The following is a 21,188-nucleotide window of genomic DNA, read 5'->3' as shown; positions in this document are numbered from 1 at the left end:
CAGGCTGAGCAGCTGAGGAGGCCATTCTGAGGGGAGGAGGCAGGCAGACCTGAACAGAGGGCTGTAAAGTGCCTGCCTGGTTGATGGAAGGGACTAGAGCCTGGGCTGGGGCAGGGATGAAGGGAACTAAGGTAGTCAGGAATTTGGCTGCTATGACCCCTGCCTTCCTCCTGGAAAAGCAGTGAGTCTTGGAGAGTGGGGCCCCAGCCCTGCTTTGCTGGTGGCTCTCGGCCTTTTGCTTTCAGTGTGGTGCCTGCTCTGGTCTAGGAGAGCCTGCCTGGGCCCCAGCACCCTTGGCTGGTCCTCACAGTCCCTGCAGGTGGTAGTGAGCACGGGGACAGGATTATCTAGCTGCAGCTCCCTTATCCTCCCCACAGCCCCAAGGCTTGTTGGTTTCATGTGCTTTCTCATTCGCTCCCCATCAGGTGGTGAAGAAGGTGAAGTCCATGCAGATGTTCCATATGCCCATCACTTCAGCCATGCAAGGAGACCGGCTGGGCATCTGTGTCACCCAGTTTGACCCCAAGCTGCTGGAGCGCGGTTTGGTGTGTGCCCCTGAGTCCCTGCACACTGTCCACGCAGCCCTTATCTCTGTGGAAAAGATACCATATTTTCGGGGGCCCCTGCAGACCAAGGCCAAGTTCCACATTACAGTGGGCCATGAGACAGTCATGGGCAAGTTGATGTTCTTCACCCCTGCTCCAGATAACTTTGACCAGGAACCTATACTGGACTCCTTCGACTTCACTCAAGAATACCTCTTCCAGGAGCAGTACTTATGCAAGGATTTGGCATCAGCAGTGACAGACAATGATGAGGCCGACAAGAAGGCTGGCCAGGCCACAGTGGGCCATTGCCCTCGGCAGCAGTGGGCCCTAGTAGAGTTTGAGAAGCCCGTCACCTGTCCTCGGCTATGCCTGGTGATTGGCTCCAGGCTAGATGCGGACATTCATGCCAACACATGCCGACTGGCCTTCCATGGCATCCTGCTCCATGGGCTGGAGGACAGGAACTATGCCGACAGCTTCCTGCCCAGGCTAAAGGTGTACAAGCTGAAGCACAAGCATGGCCTCGTGGAGCGGGTGAGCATGCCCTTGCCTGGCCCCACACCCCTTCCCTTCTTGCTTGGGTGGCTAGGATCCACCGCCTGACATCCGTGATGAGAGCCAAAGGCCCTCAGAGACCTTCTGGTGCCAACCTCTGTAGTTTCTGGACAAGGTACCTGACGCCCAGAGTAGTCAAATGGGCATAGTTCTCTCAGCTGGTTAGTCACAAAGCCAGGGCCAGCACCTGGGCAGGAGGACTCCCACTGCACCCAATCCCACCCAGCTATCCTACCCCCACTTATTTACATGGTGGAGATGGCCCCATGGGTCTTAGCAGGTCTGGGCTCCCCCACAGCCAGCGTCAGATGGCAACGGTTAGCACTGGCCTCCCTGGCCTGCTGCCCAGACCAGGCCCCACTCTCTTGCCCTTGGTGGGCACCATACCTCCATCTGGCTGGGGGGCTGCCCATGTGCCCCTTGTCCAGAGGAAAACACTGCCCATCAGCTGTGTCAGACCTGGTCTTTCATCACCTGTGGACTGAGGGGAAGGGGCTAGTGGTGGCAAGGGGTGCCAGAGAGCAAGAGGAAGGAAGGTACAGGAAGCTGACACAGTGGGAGGTCCAGCCCCTGGCTACCTAGGGTGCCTAAAGTTCATCATTGCTGGATGCTGGCCTTAGGCATGTGGGTGAGCCAGTCTAGTTGAGGTAGGATGAGGCCTTGGCTGTGCCTTGCTGGGTGACCATGGGCATTGGGCTTTCAGGGTGATGTTTGCTCCATCCCAGGAGACCCTGACTGGGCCCTCGGCCTCCCTCAGCTGGTCCTGTGATACCTCGTAACCTGGGCCCAGTGCCGATTGGGATGGGGCTGCCACTGGGAGGACAGAACACAATGGTCTCCCCTGAAGTAGTGGAATCACCTTCTCGCATGGGGCCTCCATCCCCAGCAGCTATCCACACAGCACCAAGTGGGAATCCATGCCCATCAGGCCTTGAAGGTGGAAGAGATGGACAGCCAGACCTCACTGTCTCTTGTGGCTGGCTCCCTGACTGTGGGCCCAAGCAGGTCAGCAGTAGCTGTCCTGGGACATGACTGGGTTTTGACTGACTCAGAGAGCACAGAGTGCTGGCGACCCCACTGTTAGGGGCTCAGGCTCCTAGCAGGAGGGGTCTGCCCTGAGACTTTCAGCAAGTACCTCAGTTCCTCACAGGAGCCTGATGAGGTCCCCTGGGCTTAGTGCAGGTGCCAGCACAACATCTGGCCCGTCCACAGTGTCACATGTGATGGGCTTCCACCCCCCACCCTCCCCTCTAGGTCTCTGTCCTCTTCAGATCCCTGAGTTTTCTCCTCTGGGATTCTCTGTCACTGCAACCCCTTCCCCTCCCCTTCTCCTTGTCTCAGGTTCTTCCTGGGTGTTCCCCCTGGCCCTCTTTTTCTCCTGCCCCTGTACCTAGACCTGCCCTCAAGGGGTGGATTGAGGAGCAACCCCATCCTCTCCCTTCCCCAGACCCAGAGCTTGGACCGTTAGCTCTGTGGGGCCGCTGAGGCCTGTTCAGAGCTCCATCAGCCTTAGGCCAGTCCCAAGATGCTGATTGAAGATGAAGGTGATAAAGTGTGTGTCACTCGTTTGTCTAGCCTGATTTATTAGCAGTGTTTGGAGTACAATTATTCTACAGTAAAATATCTATGAGAGAGTAATGTCCCAATTGGTGTGGCTCCTGGGTCTAATTGCTCCCACTCAGGCCTGTCAGCAGTAGTGCAACAGTCACTTCCGTTGAGAACTGGGAGGGAGGATCTATGAGGAGCAAGTAAACATACGGCCAAAATGACTCATGCCTTCGAAGGGCTGAAGGAGGGGCCAGGAGACATGTTGACCTATGCCCTGCCACCAACCTGGGGCATCCCTGGGGCCACCAGCCTTTTCCTGCTCAGGCCGGGGAGGCTGGAAGTGGAAGCACAAGAACCATAGGCAGTCTACAGAAGCTGAGTCCAAATCCCACACAGACGACCCTGAGCAGAGACAGGCTTCCTCTAACCAGGGACAGCTGCATGGGGTGACTGTAGATGTGTGCAGAGGTGAGATCCTATGACCCCAGGGCTTTGGTCAGGGCACAGGGGCTTCCTGAGGCTCCACAAGAGAGGAAAGGGCATGGGTGTCCAGGCTAGGGTCATCTCCCCCAACTCACAGGCCCCTGAGACTCTAGCTTAATGGGCACCTTCCTTAATGCTAGGGGCTGGCTGTAGGCTGGGGCTTCTGTGCTACATGTTCGCCTCTGGCCTCAGGGCAGGAATGAGCCTGCCTCTCACTTCCCTCCACCCCATCACCACCCTGTTGATTTAGCACATACTGTGTGCCTTTACTAGCTGCACACTTTATTTTGAAACCTTTTAATAAACCCAAAGAAGAGGTCATTATTTTTCCTATGTACATTTTTCCCCAATTAAATCAATCAAATTATATGCAAATATTTAGGAAAAGTAATATATGCACATGGTAAAAGATTTCAAACCAGACAACAATTATTCAGTGTAAGGAAGTTTTCTTTCTATTCTGAACCCAGGCCCCCTTCCCAAGGGCAGCCAGACTGGAAACCAGCTCGAGAAATGTGAAGTGACCTACCCAAGGCCACAGGGTAGTAAAGCTGAAGTTTGAACTCGCCACTAGCTGTCCTCTGAGTCGTGATGTTTCCACTGTGTCAGACAGATTCTTGCCACTTGTCAGACAGATTCAGTATGTCAAACGAGTCTGCATTCTCTTGAAAAGCTGGAATCTCCTTGGTGGGAGACTTTCCTTCTTGGTAAGGTTGAACTTGGAGATCACACAGAGTAGGCTCAAGCCCTGGATGTACCACAAAACAGCTTGTACACCTTGGGCAGCCATTTAATCTCAATTGTTCATTCCTTTGAAGGACGGTCTTGACCTCACTGGGTTGTTTAGAAAGAGCCATCATAGCTTGTGGTTTCATATGTAAGAGCCAACTCCCATCAGGTGAAACAGGATGGTAGCATTCCTAGTGTAGTTTTGAGTGATCAGCTGGGCTTGTCCCAAAGGGGCAGCCCTGTTTGCTTTGAGTAGGCCCCAGATCACCCAGAGATTTTCAGATCATCTTGCTTGACCAGGGGCTTGGCCATGTGATAGACTGGTCCAGTGTGCAGGCCTGGGCTTTACTCTAGCCTTACCACCTCCTAGTGTGAAAATTTGGGCAGGCCGTGAGACTTCCATGTGAAGTGGGAATTTTCACAGTGCTGCACCAGGATTAGATGAAGGTGAGACAGGAGATTGCACGTAAGGTTCTGAGATCAGTGCTTGACTCCTACTGTGTCCTTACTGTTTTATCATTTTTAATGTTTAAGTTCTTAGAGTCAAAATAGTGACCCCTGGAGCGTGGGTCCACTCTTTTTTCCATTATTTCTCTTTGAAGCACAGGAGCCAATCCTCCTGGACCCTATCAGGAGCCACCCAGGGTTGGTGGAAGAGGGAGGGGCTAAGAGTCAGGCGGGTTCATGGGTGTGACTGTCCAGCACAGGAGCCAGAGAAGTGCCCTGTGCTCATCTTTCCCCACCGTGCTTGGCTGACTCCAAAAATTCCTGAGTAAGTCACAGCTACCACTCAGCTTCCTGGATATGCTTCTATTCAGAGAAGTTACTGGAAGATCAGAGAATCTTGAAAAGGTAAAATCTGGTCTCTTGGGCAGAATCTCCACCACCATGGTCAGCCAGGACCCAGCCTTTGCTCTGTGATACGGGGCAAGGCAAGCACATCTACTCTGCAAGCACAGTTAGCTTTCTGAGAATCTGGGCTTGGGCCTCTGAGCTATCTCAGTTCATCACAAAGGGAGACCCTGGCTCTATACCTATGTGTTGAGTGAGCACTTTCACCAGAGGGTTTAAGGTATATAGGCCTTCTGAGCCCATTTCCTATAAAGGCATCCTTCATTCATATATTCGGATGTTTACTGAGCTCCTACGTTTGTGCCAGGCACTGGGCATAAAACAGGATAGAAAAAGTTCTTGTCTTCATAGGGGAAGTGGTAGTGAACAGTAAATTAGGCACTTTCAGGTTATAATAAGGTCTAGAAAGAAAATAAAAGCATGATGTAAATATGTGATGCTGAGGACAGTTAACAGAGAAGATGCTAATTTCTAAGCCTCGCCAGACTGTGTTTTTGTTTCCTGTGCTCTGTGCCACTGGGTCACACTGGAAGGTGGCCAGGTACCCTACCAAATGTGGCTTAACTCATTAGTATTACATAGAGCAAACTATCGCCCATGGGCCAAACCTGAGCAACTGCTCTTGCCCCAAATCTAATAATCTTAAACAAGCTTATTTTCTCTGGATTCTTCTTTCAGCTGTTTCAATCAAACACAATTTAATTAACTTACCAGTGGTAAATGGCTTTCCCTGCTTGGCTAACAAATGAGCCACTCGGAAACCTACTTTGGTTGGAGCCTCATTCTCATTTTTTATTGTTTTGCGTGTCTGCTATGATGAGATATACTGTTTTAAGTTTTCTCTTTTTTGACCATTGTTTTTCTGTGAGTTGGGAATATTGTGATGTCAGTGTATCTCGTATTCTATTAACACAACTAATAACAAGCACAGTGCTTTGCCATGTAATTTGATGAAGTAATAATTCATACCCACTGAGCCTTAAAAGTGTGACATTTGAAGTCCACTTTTCTTGTTTTCATGTGATGGGCAGGCACCAATAATAAAAATAAATAAATAAAATGTGTCTCTGGACAAGGTACTGCAAGTTATAACTGTATTACTGGCATCTGTAGTTTACTGAGCACCTCATCAGGTCTCAGACTCAACTACTCAACTCTGCCACCGTGACACAAAGGCAGCCATAGACAATATGTAAACAAATGGACATGACTATGTTCCCATGAAACCTTTTTTTGTGAACACTGAAATTTAAAATTTATAGTTTTCACATATAACAAGTTCTTCTTTCGAAATTCTCCAACCCATTAGAAAATATAAAAACCATTCTTAGCTCACAGGCCATACAAAAACATAATGGGCAGATTTTGACCCTTTGGCTATAGTTTTCCAACCCCTGATATAAATGGTTAATAGGCCTCTTGAAATAGAATGAGCATCCTGCAAGGAAAATTCTAATAATCATCTGCAGCTGAAAGCATTAAACTCTTGCAGCAGTCCTTAGGAATTGGGCTTTTTCTTGGGTACCCACTGCCTCTGGTGCTAACACTGGGATGCATATACTACTATATGTGATTTTTTTTTTTTAAGCAGAAAGCGATTTATTAGGCAGAGAGAGAGAGAGAGCTCCCATGCTGCCATGGGAGGGGTGATGCGTTTTTTATTCTTGGATACATTTGATTTTTTTCTCAAAAGTCCACATATACTTCTATAAGAGTGTGACTTGTAATAAAGGGTTAATGAAGGGGGAAGAAGATAAAAAAAGAAGAAGAAGGAGCGTAAATTGGTAGAGACATCCAGAGGTCTCACCTGAGTGGTAGAAGAAAGGAGGTGAAGGTGTTCTAAATGGCCAGTCTTCCTGTGGAGAGGATTTAGGAAAGACTACTAGAACATATGGTGGTAAGGGAAATAGCTGGTATCCTGTTTCAAAGTAAAAATATAGAAATATATGCAAGATTTTGAGTACAGAGAAAGGGAAAGAAACTATAAATCCATTGAAAGTGGAATAGCACTTTCACATTCACAGAGGAAAAACTGGGATGAATTGATTAAACCAACAAAAATAAGGAAAAAGGAACAATGTTAAACAATAAAAACAGAAGGAACAACATTAAGTATCAGTCATTACACTAAATGTGAATGGTCAAATTCTATTTAAATGCTGAGACTGATAGGTTGGGTTAAAGTACAAAATCTAGTTATATGCTGTTTATAAGAAATACACTTCTCTTTCTCCCTGCCCCCCCAAAAAGAAAGAAATACACTTAAAGTGGTAAGCAAAGATTAAGAATAAGAAGATGGGCAAAAAGTATGAATGGCAACATTAAATTCAGACAAGGTGAAATTTAAGAGTAAAAATACTGACAAAGGTAAAAACAGACGTCATATAATGATAAAAGGCTCTGTTATAAACTTGTACACACCGAACATAAAAACAAAACAATAGTAATCTAAAGACAACTTGATAAAAAAATGGAACTACAATCATAGGGTGGCACTTCAGAGTCTATATTTTAGAATCAGGCCTACTAGATGTAAGGACAGAGGCAGAATATAATCAATAAGCTTGATTTTTGGATAAATGTAAACTCTCCTACGCTCCTTAAATAGAGTATACATTTTTTTTCTATGCCTGTGGAATATTTGCAAAAATTGAATATACAGCAGTTGATATTAGACAAATATTTGTAGAACATCTACTATATATTGTTTTAAAGGCTGGGGATATAACAGTGAATGAAAAAAGACAAAATCTATGCCCACATGGAACTAAGACTGTAGTTGTACTTGTGGCCACAGAGAAAAAACCCTAATAGATTTTAAATGTAAAATTTTGAGCCACTAAAATTAGAAATAAAGCAGTTAGATATAGATATAGGCAGATATGGAGAGAAAAAGAGAGATACAAAGTGTGTGTGTGTGTGTGTGTGTGTGTGTTTTCATTATTTCACGTATACTAGGCTTGGGAATTAACAAGCAGTAAATTGCTCCTCATTTGATTAAGGCTGTTTCTCACACTGTCATAGAATGTTGAATCTTAGTAATAACATTTTTCTCTTTTTCAGTGTTCTTTCAATCTTCGTTCAAAGGTGCCTTTAACACCCCTCTGGTACATGCTAACCTGCTTTTTAACAAATAGAAAACAAGACCAAGATTCCAGAGCCTTCTGGTAGCAATAGTATATAAATAGGATTTTTTTTTTTTTTTTGGCGTTGTATGTACTTTTACCACTAACTTCCTCTGTTTATGGCTAGCAACTCTTCTCTTTAGGGTACTATATGAAGTCTCCTTTCTTTGTAGAGGCAGATGTAAAGAAAAATATTAGGTAAATAATAAGTTGGATATGCAAAGATCTAGCCAAAACAACGTGGGGTGGAGAATGTGTAAAAGCTGAAGCTGGAATCACTGGGCCCTGTCCCCAGGAAGTCACTTGCTTCTCAGCCACATGCAGATTCAGACCAACTGCTCCTCCTTTACAAAGCCTCATAGAAAACTAGGTCTTTCTAGTGGAGGACAGAGACTCATGCCTACCTCAGAGGAATATGCAGAGGCCTAGAAAAGGAAACAAGGAACTCCCAAGGTGGGAGGAAGTGGGCTGGTGAGGGAAAAGCACAAAGTGGTGACCTTTTAGCTGTATCTTGTAAGACTGAAAGTCTCACTGCTCAGACACTGGGGGCCGCGGGGGGAAACGGGAAGGTAGAGGAGGGACATTCTAGGTCCAGGGACTGCTTCTGTAAAGCATAGAGGCCAAACAATGTCTGGCCCTAGCCATCTGGGAGGGCAGGGGCAAGGAGCTTAAAGAGGCAAGCAGGGCCAACCATTGAAGCTAGGCCCTTTGCTCTGCAAGGGGAACGATGCAGGTTGGGGGCGTTCCGGATCACCTGTGCTAGAGAAATCCTTGGAGCAGGGCCAGCCTGGGTAGCCTGGAGAGGGAAGGCTCAGCCTCTCTCACCCACCCTCCTGCATCTGAGTCTTGTCCTGAGGCTCTGGGCACCTGCTTTGTCTGGAGCCGCAGAACTCAATGGTCTGGCGGCCACTCACCCTGCTGAGCCAGGCTTTTCCGCTAGTAACAATCATACCTTCTCAGGACTGTGTGAACATGAAGGAGGTGGGGTAGGTGAGGGCTTGGTGCTTAGGACAGTGAGTGCTCTTCCACAGCCGACACCTGCTGGCTTCCACAGCCGACTTCTCACTGTTACCACACCCCAGGATGCCCCTCTTCGCCTCCTCAAGGCACCACCTTCTCACGGGTCTTGCCATAGCCCTCCCTGCCCCTGGCAGCATGCACAGCTCCACCCTGGTAATTTTCTGCAAAACAAAGGGGGTCCTGCCAGCTCTTACTCAGAAATCTCTTTTAGGTCCACACCAGCTGCAGGATAAAAACAATACCCAACCTTAACATGTTAGCTGGCTGGTAGTTAGGCTTCAGGGCATGGCAGGCAGGGGAGGCAGGTAGGTGGGGCAGAGCAGATGCCCATCTTGAGACCTGTGCTGGAGAGAAAAGAGAACCAAGCACAGGAGGAGCACAGGTTCCAGAGGCTCCTGCCATGCTCCCAGGCTTGCTGGACCACCTGCAGGTTCAAGACTTTGGGCAAGTTGCTTACCTGAAGTTTTATACTGCTTCATGGGGTGGAAGAACAAGGGGGGTACTATATGTAACATGCTGGGTGCTCCACCTGGCACAGAATGGGCCCTGGGTAAACTGGGTATCATTGGTACTATTTATTTGGCCCTTCCTCTGGATATGCAGATACCTGGATTCCAAGCTGGGGTGATAGCAGACTCTGTCCCCCTCCCACAATGGTGGGATAAGACCAGGCATGACAGCCATCCTGGGTCTGGCACCTACTGGCGCCGGTCAGGGAAGGCCTTAGGGCTGAGCCACAGGAACTGGCAGCATCGACCCAACCAAGTGTAAACACGCAGACGCCATCAGGAACGCTCGCCAGCTTTGAAGTCTCAAGTGGCGCTGGCTCCTGGCTCCTGGCTCTGCCCCACTCCACTGCCGACAGCTTAAATGCGCCCAGGGCACCAGGGATCGTGCTGGCCTGGGGTGCAGGCTGGCCCATGACCTGCATCTGGTACAGCTTGGTCCCCTTCATTCTGAGCAGGGATGGTCAGGCAGGCTTGGTGGGCCCTAGCAGGTCAGCTCCAAGGCCTCTTGCCCTTGCAGGAAGCCATGCCGTGATCTAGCTGGGCACTCAGCCTGTTCTGCTGGCCCTCGCTCCCCTGGGTCCCTGCCAGAGGGTTGAAGGCCACAGTGGCTCTCAAGCTACTTGAGAAAACAGAGATTCCCCTGAAACAGAGGTTGAGAAGCACTTTTTCCCAGGAGATGATCAAATGGCTGCCCTCATATTCTTGTCCCAGCCCAAACCCTCAGTCTTTTTCCTGACTTCCAGTGTTAGAGTGTGATAGCTAAGCATCTTGCTTGGCTGCTGGAGTGCTTGTTCACCTCCCTTTGAAAATTGCTTTTTGCCTGTATAGAGACATGGGGTCAAGAGAGCTTGATGTGCTGGAAAGAGCCAGCTCTGAAAGCTGATGGACTGAGCCAGGCACAAATTGGGTGTGGCCTTGGACAAGTCACTCTCCCCCAGAACCTGTTTCTTCTTTAAGAGCTGGTCAGGAGTTGACAAGACCTGGGCTACTTCAGGGCCTCTGCTCTTCCCACCACACCAGACCATGGCCTGCACTGAGGAGGAGGCACTGTCCATGGGGAAAAGTTTCTGATGACACTGGAACACCGTCATCCTAGGGGCCCTTCCAGAATTTGTCAATCCTGGTGGCTTTCAAGTAGCCTAACAACTCATTTTCAAGGGACTCATCCATAATCAGGCAGCCTCTGAGTTCTTCCTGTTCCTCATTGGATCCAAGGACTGCTGGTTTCTGTCCTCCAAGAGAACTTTGCTGATGGGGCGAATAAGGAAAGAAGCGGAGCTCTGTGGGCAGCTCTGAGCATGTGGTTGGTGTTGAGTACATGTTCTGTCCTTCTGGCTTCTCTTGGGCAGATTAGATAACTGGATCTTGTGGTTTCTGGCATCTCAGATCTCCTTCACTAAATGCTGTCTTATTCTTCACTTCAGCTTTTCCCACAATTTGGTGTCCACTAATTGAGATTCTTTCCTCTGGGTCATCATTCTCTGTCAAGTCTTAGGTGTTATCATCAACATCAACACCCCTGATCCTAACAAAGGCCTTTTTCAAGGAAGAAACTGAGGTCCAGAGAAGTCCCTCACTTAAGATCATAGAGTTGTAAGAGGCAGAGTCAGAAGTCAGGCCTCCCAAGCCCTTACTGTCCTTCCTACCCTGCACACATGGTCCTCCTCACCACAGACCTGGAGTCAGCACATGGCTCCATTTCACGGCAGGTTTGCCTTCCTTGCTTCATATCGCTTCTCCAATTTGAATTAGAATGCTCGTTTCACAATTTGGGCAATTCCCAAGCCTAATCATGGAAGCCTAGCCCTGAAAGAGAGAGACACACACATGTAATGACATAATTATATACACTGGCAGCCAAGTCCCTGCTCAAAGGCTAGGGACAATGGGGACTCACCTGGCATGTAAGCGAGCACCTGGACTTCCACGTGCACAGTGACTGCTCCTTAGGAGCTCAGTCCATCCAGTGACTGAAGGCTAATAAATAGAGCAAATTATTCATGCAAACAGTGAGAATCCCACTTAGCACCATTGTTGTAACTGTTCTGGCCTGGATTCAGCATCGTTCCCTACAAGCAAGGCCTGCTGAGCAGATCCCACATGCATTGCCTTTGGTTTGACGTCACAATGATTGATTTCAAAATGAAAGCCCTCCAACTGTTCTCTGAAGGTCTTTCCTTTTTAGATGTGCTTATGTCTGATCTCTGAGATCTCTCTCCTTTAGCTGGAAGAGTCTATAATTTGGTAAAGAACCCAGTATCACACACACATGCACATACCATCTAGTGATGTACAGAACAGACGAAAGCCATGTTCCCCATCTTCACCTCCTGGCACCCAGGACAGATCATGACCCCTGGTCTTCCTGATGTAGGTTCTCCAAAGATGTAGGCTTCACAACATCCCACAGGAAGGGCTGTCTCCCCCTTTCTAGCCAGACTTCCTTTGGATTAAATGAGGTTTCATGCAGCAGACAATCACTGAGTCCTTGCCCCCAGCACACACAGCAGTAATTTCTGGATGGGTGGGTTTTGGAGATGCAAAGATGTGCTCAGGCCAGCTCCTGCCTTCCAGGACTGTCTTCCTCCCCTCCCCATATCCAGCTGGAGAATCTGGCGTAGGCAAGGCACTGCTGTGCTGAGACAGGCACACAGGCTTCACCATAGCCCCGTTCCCAGTACAGCCATCTGTCCATTCCGACGCCGGCAGGCTCTTGGAGGGGGTCTTCCATTAGTCAGCATTGTCTTCTCAGATATGTAGGTGACAGCCATTGAGTCTAGGGGGCACACAGGCCCTGCTTCTGCTGCCCCTGCAGTCCTGTGTGGTGTGTGTGAGGGAATCCTGAGGGAGGGAGAGTGCTCTGCCCAGGGAGGGGGCAGGCAGAGGCCAGACCAACACAGCTCTGTTTACAAGTGCTCCCCTGCACCCATTTAAACCTCCGACAACTCTGTTTCCCCATATTAGGTTGGAGATGCCTGCACCCACAGAGGTTAGGCCTCTGGCCAGAGTCCCTAGGCACCCAGACTTGGGATTTGATCACAGGTAGTCTGGCTCCAGAGTCCAGGTTCTAACCTGTGGTGCAAACAGTGCTGTGCCTTTTCTCTTCTGTCATCTCCAGTGTGCCCACTTTTTTCCAGTTATGGAGACCTGTACAGTATATCCTCACTTAACGTTGTCGCTAGCTTCTTGGAAGCCGCGAGTTTTAAGGAAAAGGATGTATAACAAAACCAATTTCCTTTTTACATTAATGTTATAACAAAACAACTTTGAATGAAGCAACATTGTTTAAGGGCCTGCTGTACGTTATTTTGTTCAAAGTAAGTTTCTAAGAACTTATTGATAACATTAAGTAAGTGAAATTGAGTATTTCACTGGAAATTGAGTATTTGGAATTCACAAGAAGGGTAGGTTGCCTCGTGGCCCCTATAACTGTAGGTGGGGATAATTTAGCCTCCCTCCAACAGCAGTGCAGTCCTTCTCAGTGTGGCAGGAGCTGACTGGGCTGGGAAGTCTTCCTGTGACGGTGATGTGTTCGGGCCCTACTACAAGTGCTGCCCCTTGAGGGCCAGGATCTGCCCTCTTTCCCTCCTCTCCTTCTCCTTTCTAAATAACCTGGCAGTGGGGACTGGGGTCCCTGAACTTGAGGATTGTCTTCTGTAGTGACTTGGGGTTTCCCACAGCTGGGACTGGCAGGGATGGGGCTGCCCAGTGCCCCTGGGCCAGACTTCCAAGTCCATTTGTGTCTAGCCAGTCATGGCATGGCTCTGCAAGCCCAAAGGATGGAGAAAGGTCATTTGCTGCGGTGGCCCCTCCCCTCCCCTGGGCTCCTGTGCAGGGCAGACAGAGTGCAGCCCTGCTTGGGGGGCTCTGTGCAGCAGGAAAAGCACCAGCCTCTGGATCCAGACAGTCCAAGTTGGAATGGGGCATTGCCCTAATCACTAGCTGCATGACTTTGAGCAAGTCATTTCACTTTGCTGAGCCTCCTGTTCCCAACAGGGCCTTTCTAAAGACTAAATAATGATAGGGGGTGCCTGACCCATGACATGGCTGAGGACACCGCTGCTCACCTGCTGCAGGGAAAGGGGTGAGAGAGCAGAATGCGGAGGATCCGGAAAGTCAGAGGGAGATAGGGTTTACCTGCTGACTTTTCTCTGCTGCCCCAGCCTCCCCTCCCCTGGGGCAGCCATACCCAGAGTGCCAGTGTCCTCTGTGGAACCGACACAAATGCAAAGATCCACCCAGCTGCTGTGAAATGACAGTGAGGGGCCACTAGACACCAGCACTCCCGAGTCTAGCTCCTGCCCTCCTGTGCCTCCCCCACAAATGGAACTGCAGACAAAGAAGTTCGAAAGAGGCTTTACCCACTCAGCGCTATTGTGTCTTCTGGCCAAGCCATAAAACAAGAGAGCAGGAGTGACAGAGACACTCCCTTTGAACTTGAAATCTTTTCTAAACTGCCACTCCAGCCCCAGAGTCCCTCCTCAGGAGGTCAAAAAAAGCTCACTCGATCCTCACCTTATCCCAGATGCTTAAAACAATATTATGGGAATGTAGGTCAGTGAACCGAGCCACACCACACACCAGCAGGATTCCAGGGGCTAACCAGCCTGCACACTGGCCCACTAGGTCAGATGAGAACATAAACAAGGAACGCTGGGAGCCCTCAGCTTCCCCTGGCCCTAGTCCTTTGTTTATGTAGCACTTAAACTAACTTTGGGGTCGTCTCTGTCTGGCATGAAAGCCCTGAAGCTTTTTGAAGTTCCCCTGAAGTTAATAAAATTAGTCTGCCCTCATTGCAAGGCCCTGGCTTGGGGAAAGATGGATCCTCTGCTGTCTCTGTGGCATTTAGCTTTTTAAAGTTAATATTTTATAGCCAAAAGAAAGGAGGGGGCAAGGGAGAAGATGCAGTAAATGTCCTCTGGAAGGCTAATAGGTAGCATGCCTGCCATCCCAGGCTCTGATTACCCTGGAGCCAGGCCTCCAGGCCCACTGGGAGTCTGAGCGATGGGCCTGCTGTGTTTAGCATGAGGGAACCAGCACTGGGGACGTGGACTGCCCTGTCAATGTGTTCTCCCATGTAGACAGGAGGAAACTAGCCTGGGCTGGGCTATTGGCTCATTCTCAGATGAATCGTGTCCTTGGGACACATCTGCTTGAGTAATATATTTCTACCTCCAGCATCTCCTTGGCTCCATGTGTGGAACTAGTGCAGTTGGCCTCTGCATACTCAGTGAGCGCTCATTCACCAGGCCTGTGGTGGGTCAGGGCCACGTGAGTTACACAGAACCCTTTCCTCGCAAAACGCACAGTCTGGGGAGGGAAACAGACAAGTCAGCTGTCAGGGATAAGACAGAGTAGAGTGGCCAGCCTCTCAGAACAGAGGAGTCTTGGCTCAATCCTGGGGGCCAAGGGGAGAGGAGGTGCCTGCAGTGTCGGGGAAGCTGTCTGAAGGAGGAAATGCCCAAGGTGGGCCTTGGGTGGGGGTAGAGTCCCTGGTGGACAAGCTGGGATGAGCATTACAGGAGGACCACACAGATGGGGGGGGATGCATAACAGGGCTATGAGGACCCTGGGGGTGATAGATATGTTCATTAGCTTGATCATGGTGATGGTTTCACAGGCATGTGTGTATATATATATATATATATATATATATATATATACACACACACACACACATATCTAGACTTATCCAGTTATTTATTTTAAATATGTGCATGTTATTGTATATCAGTTATAGCTGAATAAAGCTGTTTTTTAAAAAAAAAAGGCTCCAGGCATGAGTGAGCCTTGGAAATGTACCAACAACTATAGCCATGTATTCACGCAACATTTGCTCACACATTCGAGGAATAGCTAGTAAGCGCCTATTTTATGTGCAGAGAATGTAGCTATGGAGGAGAGGGACATGTTTCTGCCTGGAGCCTCTGTCCTGGTTGGAAGCAATAAACAAGTAAACAGATAAGGTCATTGACATAATGTCAGGTGGCGATCTGTGCTCTGAAGAGAGACAGGGCAGGATGAAGATTGGAGAGGAGTCGGGGCTGGAGTACAGGAAGAGAGAGCCATGGGCCGCAGGGGGCGCTATAGGCACCAGGCCTTGATTTGAGCCTGTCCTGGGCTGGGCCCTACTGGGCATCAGGAGCTGCACAGAGACAGGGAGCTCATAGGATCTGTCACTGAGTAGTGCAAAGGCTGTAGGCTGTGGGGTGGAGGGAGAATGCTGTTATCTTCCTCTAGCCCATGTGATTGTTCACAGCTACATGCCTGTTTCATGGTAGGCTCTTGTAGGAATAAAAGAATATTAATATCAACTTGTTGAGAACTTACTGCTCTGCTAAGGACACCTGCCTGTATTATCCCTTTGGTCCTGGTGGGGCCTCTTACAAGGTGTTTCTCTGAGTAAGTTGCAAGCTCTTAGTAAACTCTGTGCCTTTTTCAGTTTTTGGCCACTGCAATGCTGGAGGGCAGGTCTTATATCTCAGTCAGATGTATCCCCAGGGCCTAGCTGTGCAGAGGCCTGAGTAGTAGCTCTCTCTGAGGTGATCATGATGCATGAGAACCGATGAAATCTGCCTGGGTGGGACGAGGGCTTGCAAATGTCACCCTTGCTGGACCAGAAGCCATCAAAGGAAAATGTTCTGTCCTTGGAGAAGATGTCAGGAGAGGATAGGAGGTCCGCCTGGTGTGTGGGTAGAAGAAAGGCACTTCTTGATTTGTTTTCATATTTTTTAATTCTGTTAATTTATTTGTAAGTAGGTGATGCATTCATGTATTTCAGTAGCCAAAGGTGAAAAGGTGATATGGTGAGAACTCCTCAGGCGCCCTGCTCCCTTTCCTGGAGGCATCACTTTCTCCTGATTGCTTCTGTGTATCCGGCCCTGCCTTGCCCCCTTCCATACACAGCCTGCGGCATGCCCTATGCCTCACACTCTGCTTTTTAACATGAAACACAATACCCTAGGAGTTTCTGTATCTGTCCATACACGCTGCCACTCTCCTCTGTGGTGACATCGTCATCTCTGGAGGCTATGCTCCACTTGTTGAACTCAGGCTGGACTTCTAAGTCATTGTCAGCTTTTGCTACTATAAACACTGCTGCCCTGAGTGACCTTGGGCAGCTTCCCATCCTCTCCTGACATCTTCTCCAGCAAGCACATCAGTGGGATGCATTCCTAGATGTGAAATTGATGGTCCAGATGGTATGTGCATTGGTCATTTCCATAGCAGCTGCCAGACTGCACTTCTTATCATGGGACGAAAGTTTGCTATTGGAGGCAGGATCTACAGAGCAGGGGTGGTGAGGAGCTGGGTGGGGCAGGCAAGGCTACCTGGCCATGCTGCCATCCCAAAGGCAGTACCTGGGCTGGTGCTGCTAGAGGCTCAGAGGGAGGGAGTGACCCTTCCAGTCCCTGATCAAGCCTCTGGGGAGAAGATTCAGGATGAACATAGCTCATAGTGAAATCAGGGCTCCACTGAGCTGACTTTTTCAAGGACATGTGTGTCCCTCCTCTCAGCCTGGGCACCCACAAAAGGACAGCAGTGGCCAAGGTGGCCAGCAGGAGATACAAGCTCTGCAGTAAAGGCCTGGCCATGGCCAGCAGGGCCAGGGGAAACTAGCAATTCCGCCTGGACTAGGGAGGGCATTGTCAAGGAAGGGAGCTAGGGCTATGGAGGAAAAGTGGGCCAGGCCAAGACGGGCTTCCAGGCACTGCTAGGGTAAGCAGGAGTAAAGCCTCCGGCTGAAGTGCATAAGGGTGTGTGCAGTAGGTGGGAGACAAAGGCCAGGCTCTCAGGGGCTCCTGTGGGAGGGGAAATTGGAGTAAGGAGGTCTGCTCTAGAAGGCCTTGGATGCAGGCTCAAGAGTGGCCTGGGTGTCTGTGACAGCTTCAAGGAGAGTACCGTTGGCTGTCTAGGCAGGTGCCCTGGGGACAGGCTAGGCCATGTGGCAGCCCCACGGGGGGTGGGGGGGGACACCACAACAGGGGCATGAATTCAAAGCTACTTCTACCCCTGTGCTCTGTGACCTTGGAGAGATGACAGAACTGTGCTGTGCCTCCATTTCCTCATTTGTCAAGTGATACCACAGAGCTGCTGTGGGGACTGAGATGCTATCTGTGGAAAGTGCTCACAGTGTGCCTGTTTTGAGGGGCCCGTTGTTAATGTGGCAGCTGCCAGTTTCAGGTTTCTGCCCTGCTTCTAAATATTTCATTATCTGTTAGGTGGACTCATCGCCCTACTACCCACAGGGTTCCTAGAGGGGCAGCAGCCAGCCATGCCTAGGGCCTGGGAGAGCTGGGGCTAGGCATGGTCACAGCTCTTTCAGTGTGCACCACTAATACCCTTTCTCTCTGGCTGGGTGTGTGGGGACAGGCAATGGATGACTACAGTGTGATCGGCCGCTCCCTGTTCAAAAAGGAGACCAACATCCAGCTCTTTGTGGGGCTCAAGGTGCACCTGTCCACTGGGGAACTGGGCATCATCGACAGTGCCTTCGGCCAGAGCGGCAAGTTCAAGATCCACATCCCAGGTAAGTGCAGCCACTTCCTCCTGATTTAGGGACACTGTGCAGGGCACAGAGAAATGGCAGAGGTGGTGCTGAGACAGCGCTCCTTGGCTCAGGTTCCTAATGCTGCCTTTGCTGAGACACAGGGTGACTTGGCCTTCATGGTGGCGTGGCCTCTGGCTGGGAAGCCAGTATGGGTTCTGAGAAGAGCCTGGACGTGCAGTGAAGGTCTGGTCTGAGCAGGATTAAGATTGGCATCTGAGTTCCCACTGCATCATTTACCATCTGGGGGGGCCTCAGGCCTGCCCCTTGGTTTCTCTGTGGAGGTGGGAGTAAGATTGAGCTTACAAGCAGTTTGGAGGAGAACAGGTGAGAGAGACCAGTGGGGGCCTGGCATACCATCCTGGCACTAGTAGGGTTTCCAGGGATGTGAGTTGCCACCCCTCCTTTGCCCAGGACAGAACTTCAGGCTCAGCACCTCACACTGGGTTTATGCTGGGCCTGTCCACGGGCTGCGTCCAAGAGTGTGTTTGCTGCTGGAAAGAGAGCCCTTGGATTTTGTCAGTTAACTCATCCTTATTTTTTCAGCCTACACTGCATCGCGTTCTTCTGCATCATAGGCATTGTGCTTGGTGCTGCAAATATGGAGCTTACAGTTGTAGGAGGGGCAAACAATAAACATACTAAAGAAATCCCTGTCAGATGGCAATAGGCGCCAGGTAGAAAGATAAAGCAGGGACGGGATGGAATTGCCGAGCATGCTGCTTTGGATAGGGTGATCAGGGAAGGATGGAGGGAGAGAGGGAGCCACATGGGTTGTCAGAACAAGCGTGCCACAGCAAGGGGGAAGTGAATGCAAAGGCCCTGGGGTGACAATGAGCTCCAGGTGCATTGGCAGCCAGGTGTTTGGGAGAAGTGTGCTGAGCAGAGAGATGTGCAGGACATGAGCCAGGGCTCATACCGTGCGCCAGGGGCTGTGAGGACTGAAGGCTGTGTTCATATGAATGGGCCATGAGCCACTACCTTTATTTTAGCAACAGGGTCTCACTCTGTCACTGGAAGAGAATACTGTGATGCAATCAAAGCTCACTAAAGCCTTGACCTCCCAGGCTCAAACCATCCTCCTGCTTCAACCTCCTAAGTAGCTGGGACTCAGTTGTGTGCCACCTCCGCCAACTCCCTTTTATCCCCTGCACAATTGTACCAGATACAACTGATTCAGTACAATTCTGTTGTATTTCATAATAAAATAAAAATTGCGAACATTTTCAAACATACGGCAAAGTTGAAGAATTTTACAGAAAACACCTTTGCCTACACCTGATTTCATATTGACATGTTACTGTCCTCTGCGTAATTCCAGGACTCAAGGGTGATCCTGCAAGGATGGAAAGCCATGGGGAGGTTTAGATCAGGGAAACAACCAAGGTCAGTTTATGGCTTCTTGTGTCAAATTTCCTCGGGAGAAGGTGGTGCCCTGGCTCCAGCTGGAAAACACAGACCCCAGCTGCCTCGGTGCTCACAGGCGGCATGAGTACCCTTCCCTCTCCTGTCAGGGAACCCTTTCCTTCCCAAATCCTTCCACTGCCCAGAGATGGCACCTGCCTTCTCAGGTCATAGAGGCTGTGCTTCTCCAGGGCACTTTGCTCCCTGTTTGCAGCTCCTAAGGACTTTGTCAAGTTGGGGCTAGGGCCGGGGAGGCGAGGTACCGAGCCATGGGAGGCCTCCAGCAGTGAAGCTCTAAAATTCTGAAATTCTGTCCTGTCCTCCCTGCTGCTCCTCAGTGGCTCTGAGTCATCACCTCAGCCAAACAGGAGTCTTTGTGCATCCCCGTTTGGCTGTGGGTTGTCCTCAGAGACTAGAGCCCACAGGGCTACTCTCTGGGCTCCAGGGAACATGAGCCAGGCAGGCCAGCATCCAGACCTCAGTCCCCAAGGGCCTCGTGCCTACACCTATCCAGGCTAGTGTGAGCTTTCTCGGAGGGAAGGATCCTTCAGCTGGGTCGGGGGCCATACTGCAGAGTACTCATCCTTCTAAACAGCTCTGGGGCCCTGCTGGGCCAGGCAGAGGGAAGAGCTCATGATTTCCTCCTTTGGGGACTGCCAGGATCATGCTGACCTCCCCTGAGCTCCCTTCCTATAGCCCAAGGCAAACTCAGAGCTGGGGTGTTCCCAGGGCAGGCAAGAAGCAAGAGGAGTCTTATTCAGGGCCCCTCTCGGGGTGCTGAGGTGGGAGTGGAGGGAGGAGGGGTGTAGGGACACTGCCTCAGTCCACTGGAGTTCACATTCCTTTGTCAGGTCATTGTTGACTTTTTAGTCTGCCTGCTTCCTGTTTGTGGCTTTTAAGCTTTTTATTAAATATTACTGGTCAGATTCCTCCATCCCACCCACCACCTTCCATCCCTCCCACACCCACTCCCTGCTGATTCCTCCCTTTTAACCTTTTTGAAGTGCCTTAATTGTGAAAGAATTAGGCAGCCTGAGCCATCCAGTGCCAGGTGAAGGGAGAGAGAGAGTTCATTGCTAGCTGCAGCCTGGATATGCAGGGTGGGGAAGTCTGGGTTTTGGTGCCTTGTGAGGTAAGGCTCCCAGCCTGCAGCTCTGACAGGGCTGGCTGGGTTCAGATGCACCTCATGGGCCTTACTGCCAGCTCTACAGGGCATCCGGGCTTGGAAAGGCAGAATGAAGAGTCCCCTGGTTTTCCTCCTGTGAGGCTTCACCTCAGGTTGCAAGGTCAGATGCCAGCAGGGCCAAGCAGGTGTTGAAGAGGCCAGGTGGCAGGTGATGGGGAGTAGTGGGGATGTGGTGACCTGGAGACTGCTGTGTAGGTCCTGCCAACTCTCACTATATGGGAATGTAGGCCTGGGGGTCTCATTTTTTATCATTTTGTTTTTACATCATATCTCCTGATTAAAAACTACAACTGTCTGTACTAAACAAAGCATGACTTTGGGCTGGTTTGACCCCTAGCAACTCATAACTCCTGTTTGAATTTTAGAAAGGACACTTGGACCTCAGGTTCATGAGGTGAAGCCGAACCGTAATATGCAAACAGTATATTTTAAGGAGCCACAGACTCTTGCCTCAGAGACAAGGGTCCTGATGCTAGGGCCGTTGACTCCTCAGAATGTACTATTGGAAATCAGAGGGCTGTGGGATGGCCCCATCCTTCCTGACCCAAGGAGCCTTTCCAGAGAGTCTTGGGGGATCTCAAGGTTGGAAGGCCCCATATTTACCAAACATCTCCCCTCAAAGACCTTGCCATTTGTAGAATTGTACTTCCTGAGAGGATAGGAAGCCCAGCAAGCTGCCAG

The 21,188-nt window shown here is 50.0% G+C and overlaps 1 protein-coding gene across 3 annotated transcripts in view; it reads left to right on the top strand.

Annotated features, from left to right (window-relative positions):
- The window catches only part of EEFSEC (eukaryotic elongation factor, selenocysteine-tRNA specific), a 257,463-nt gene that overhangs the window by 190,827 nt on the left and 45,448 nt on the right, over positions 1 to 21,188 (top strand). For all 3 annotated transcript variants that reach the window (XM_032267952.1, XM_032267951.1, XM_032267954.1), the window contains 2 exons: positions 426 to 1,082; positions 17,743 to 17,899. In XM_032267952.1, the coding sequence (XP_032123843.1) occupies positions 426 to 1,082; positions 17,743 to 17,899 (814 nt within the window). The remainder of the gene's footprint in view (positions 1 to 425; positions 1,083 to 17,742; positions 17,900 to 21,188) is intronic.

Source organism: Sapajus apella, unplaced genomic scaffold (genome assembly GCF_009761245.1).
Source record: "Sapajus apella isolate SASKATOON/1434 unplaced genomic scaffold, GSC_monkey_1.0 scaffold174, whole genome shotgun sequence".
In the NCBI taxonomy this organism is placed as follows: domain Eukaryota; kingdom Metazoa; phylum Chordata; class Mammalia; order Primates; family Cebidae; genus Sapajus; species Sapajus apella.
This window is presented reverse-complemented; position numbering and strand designations above follow the sequence as displayed.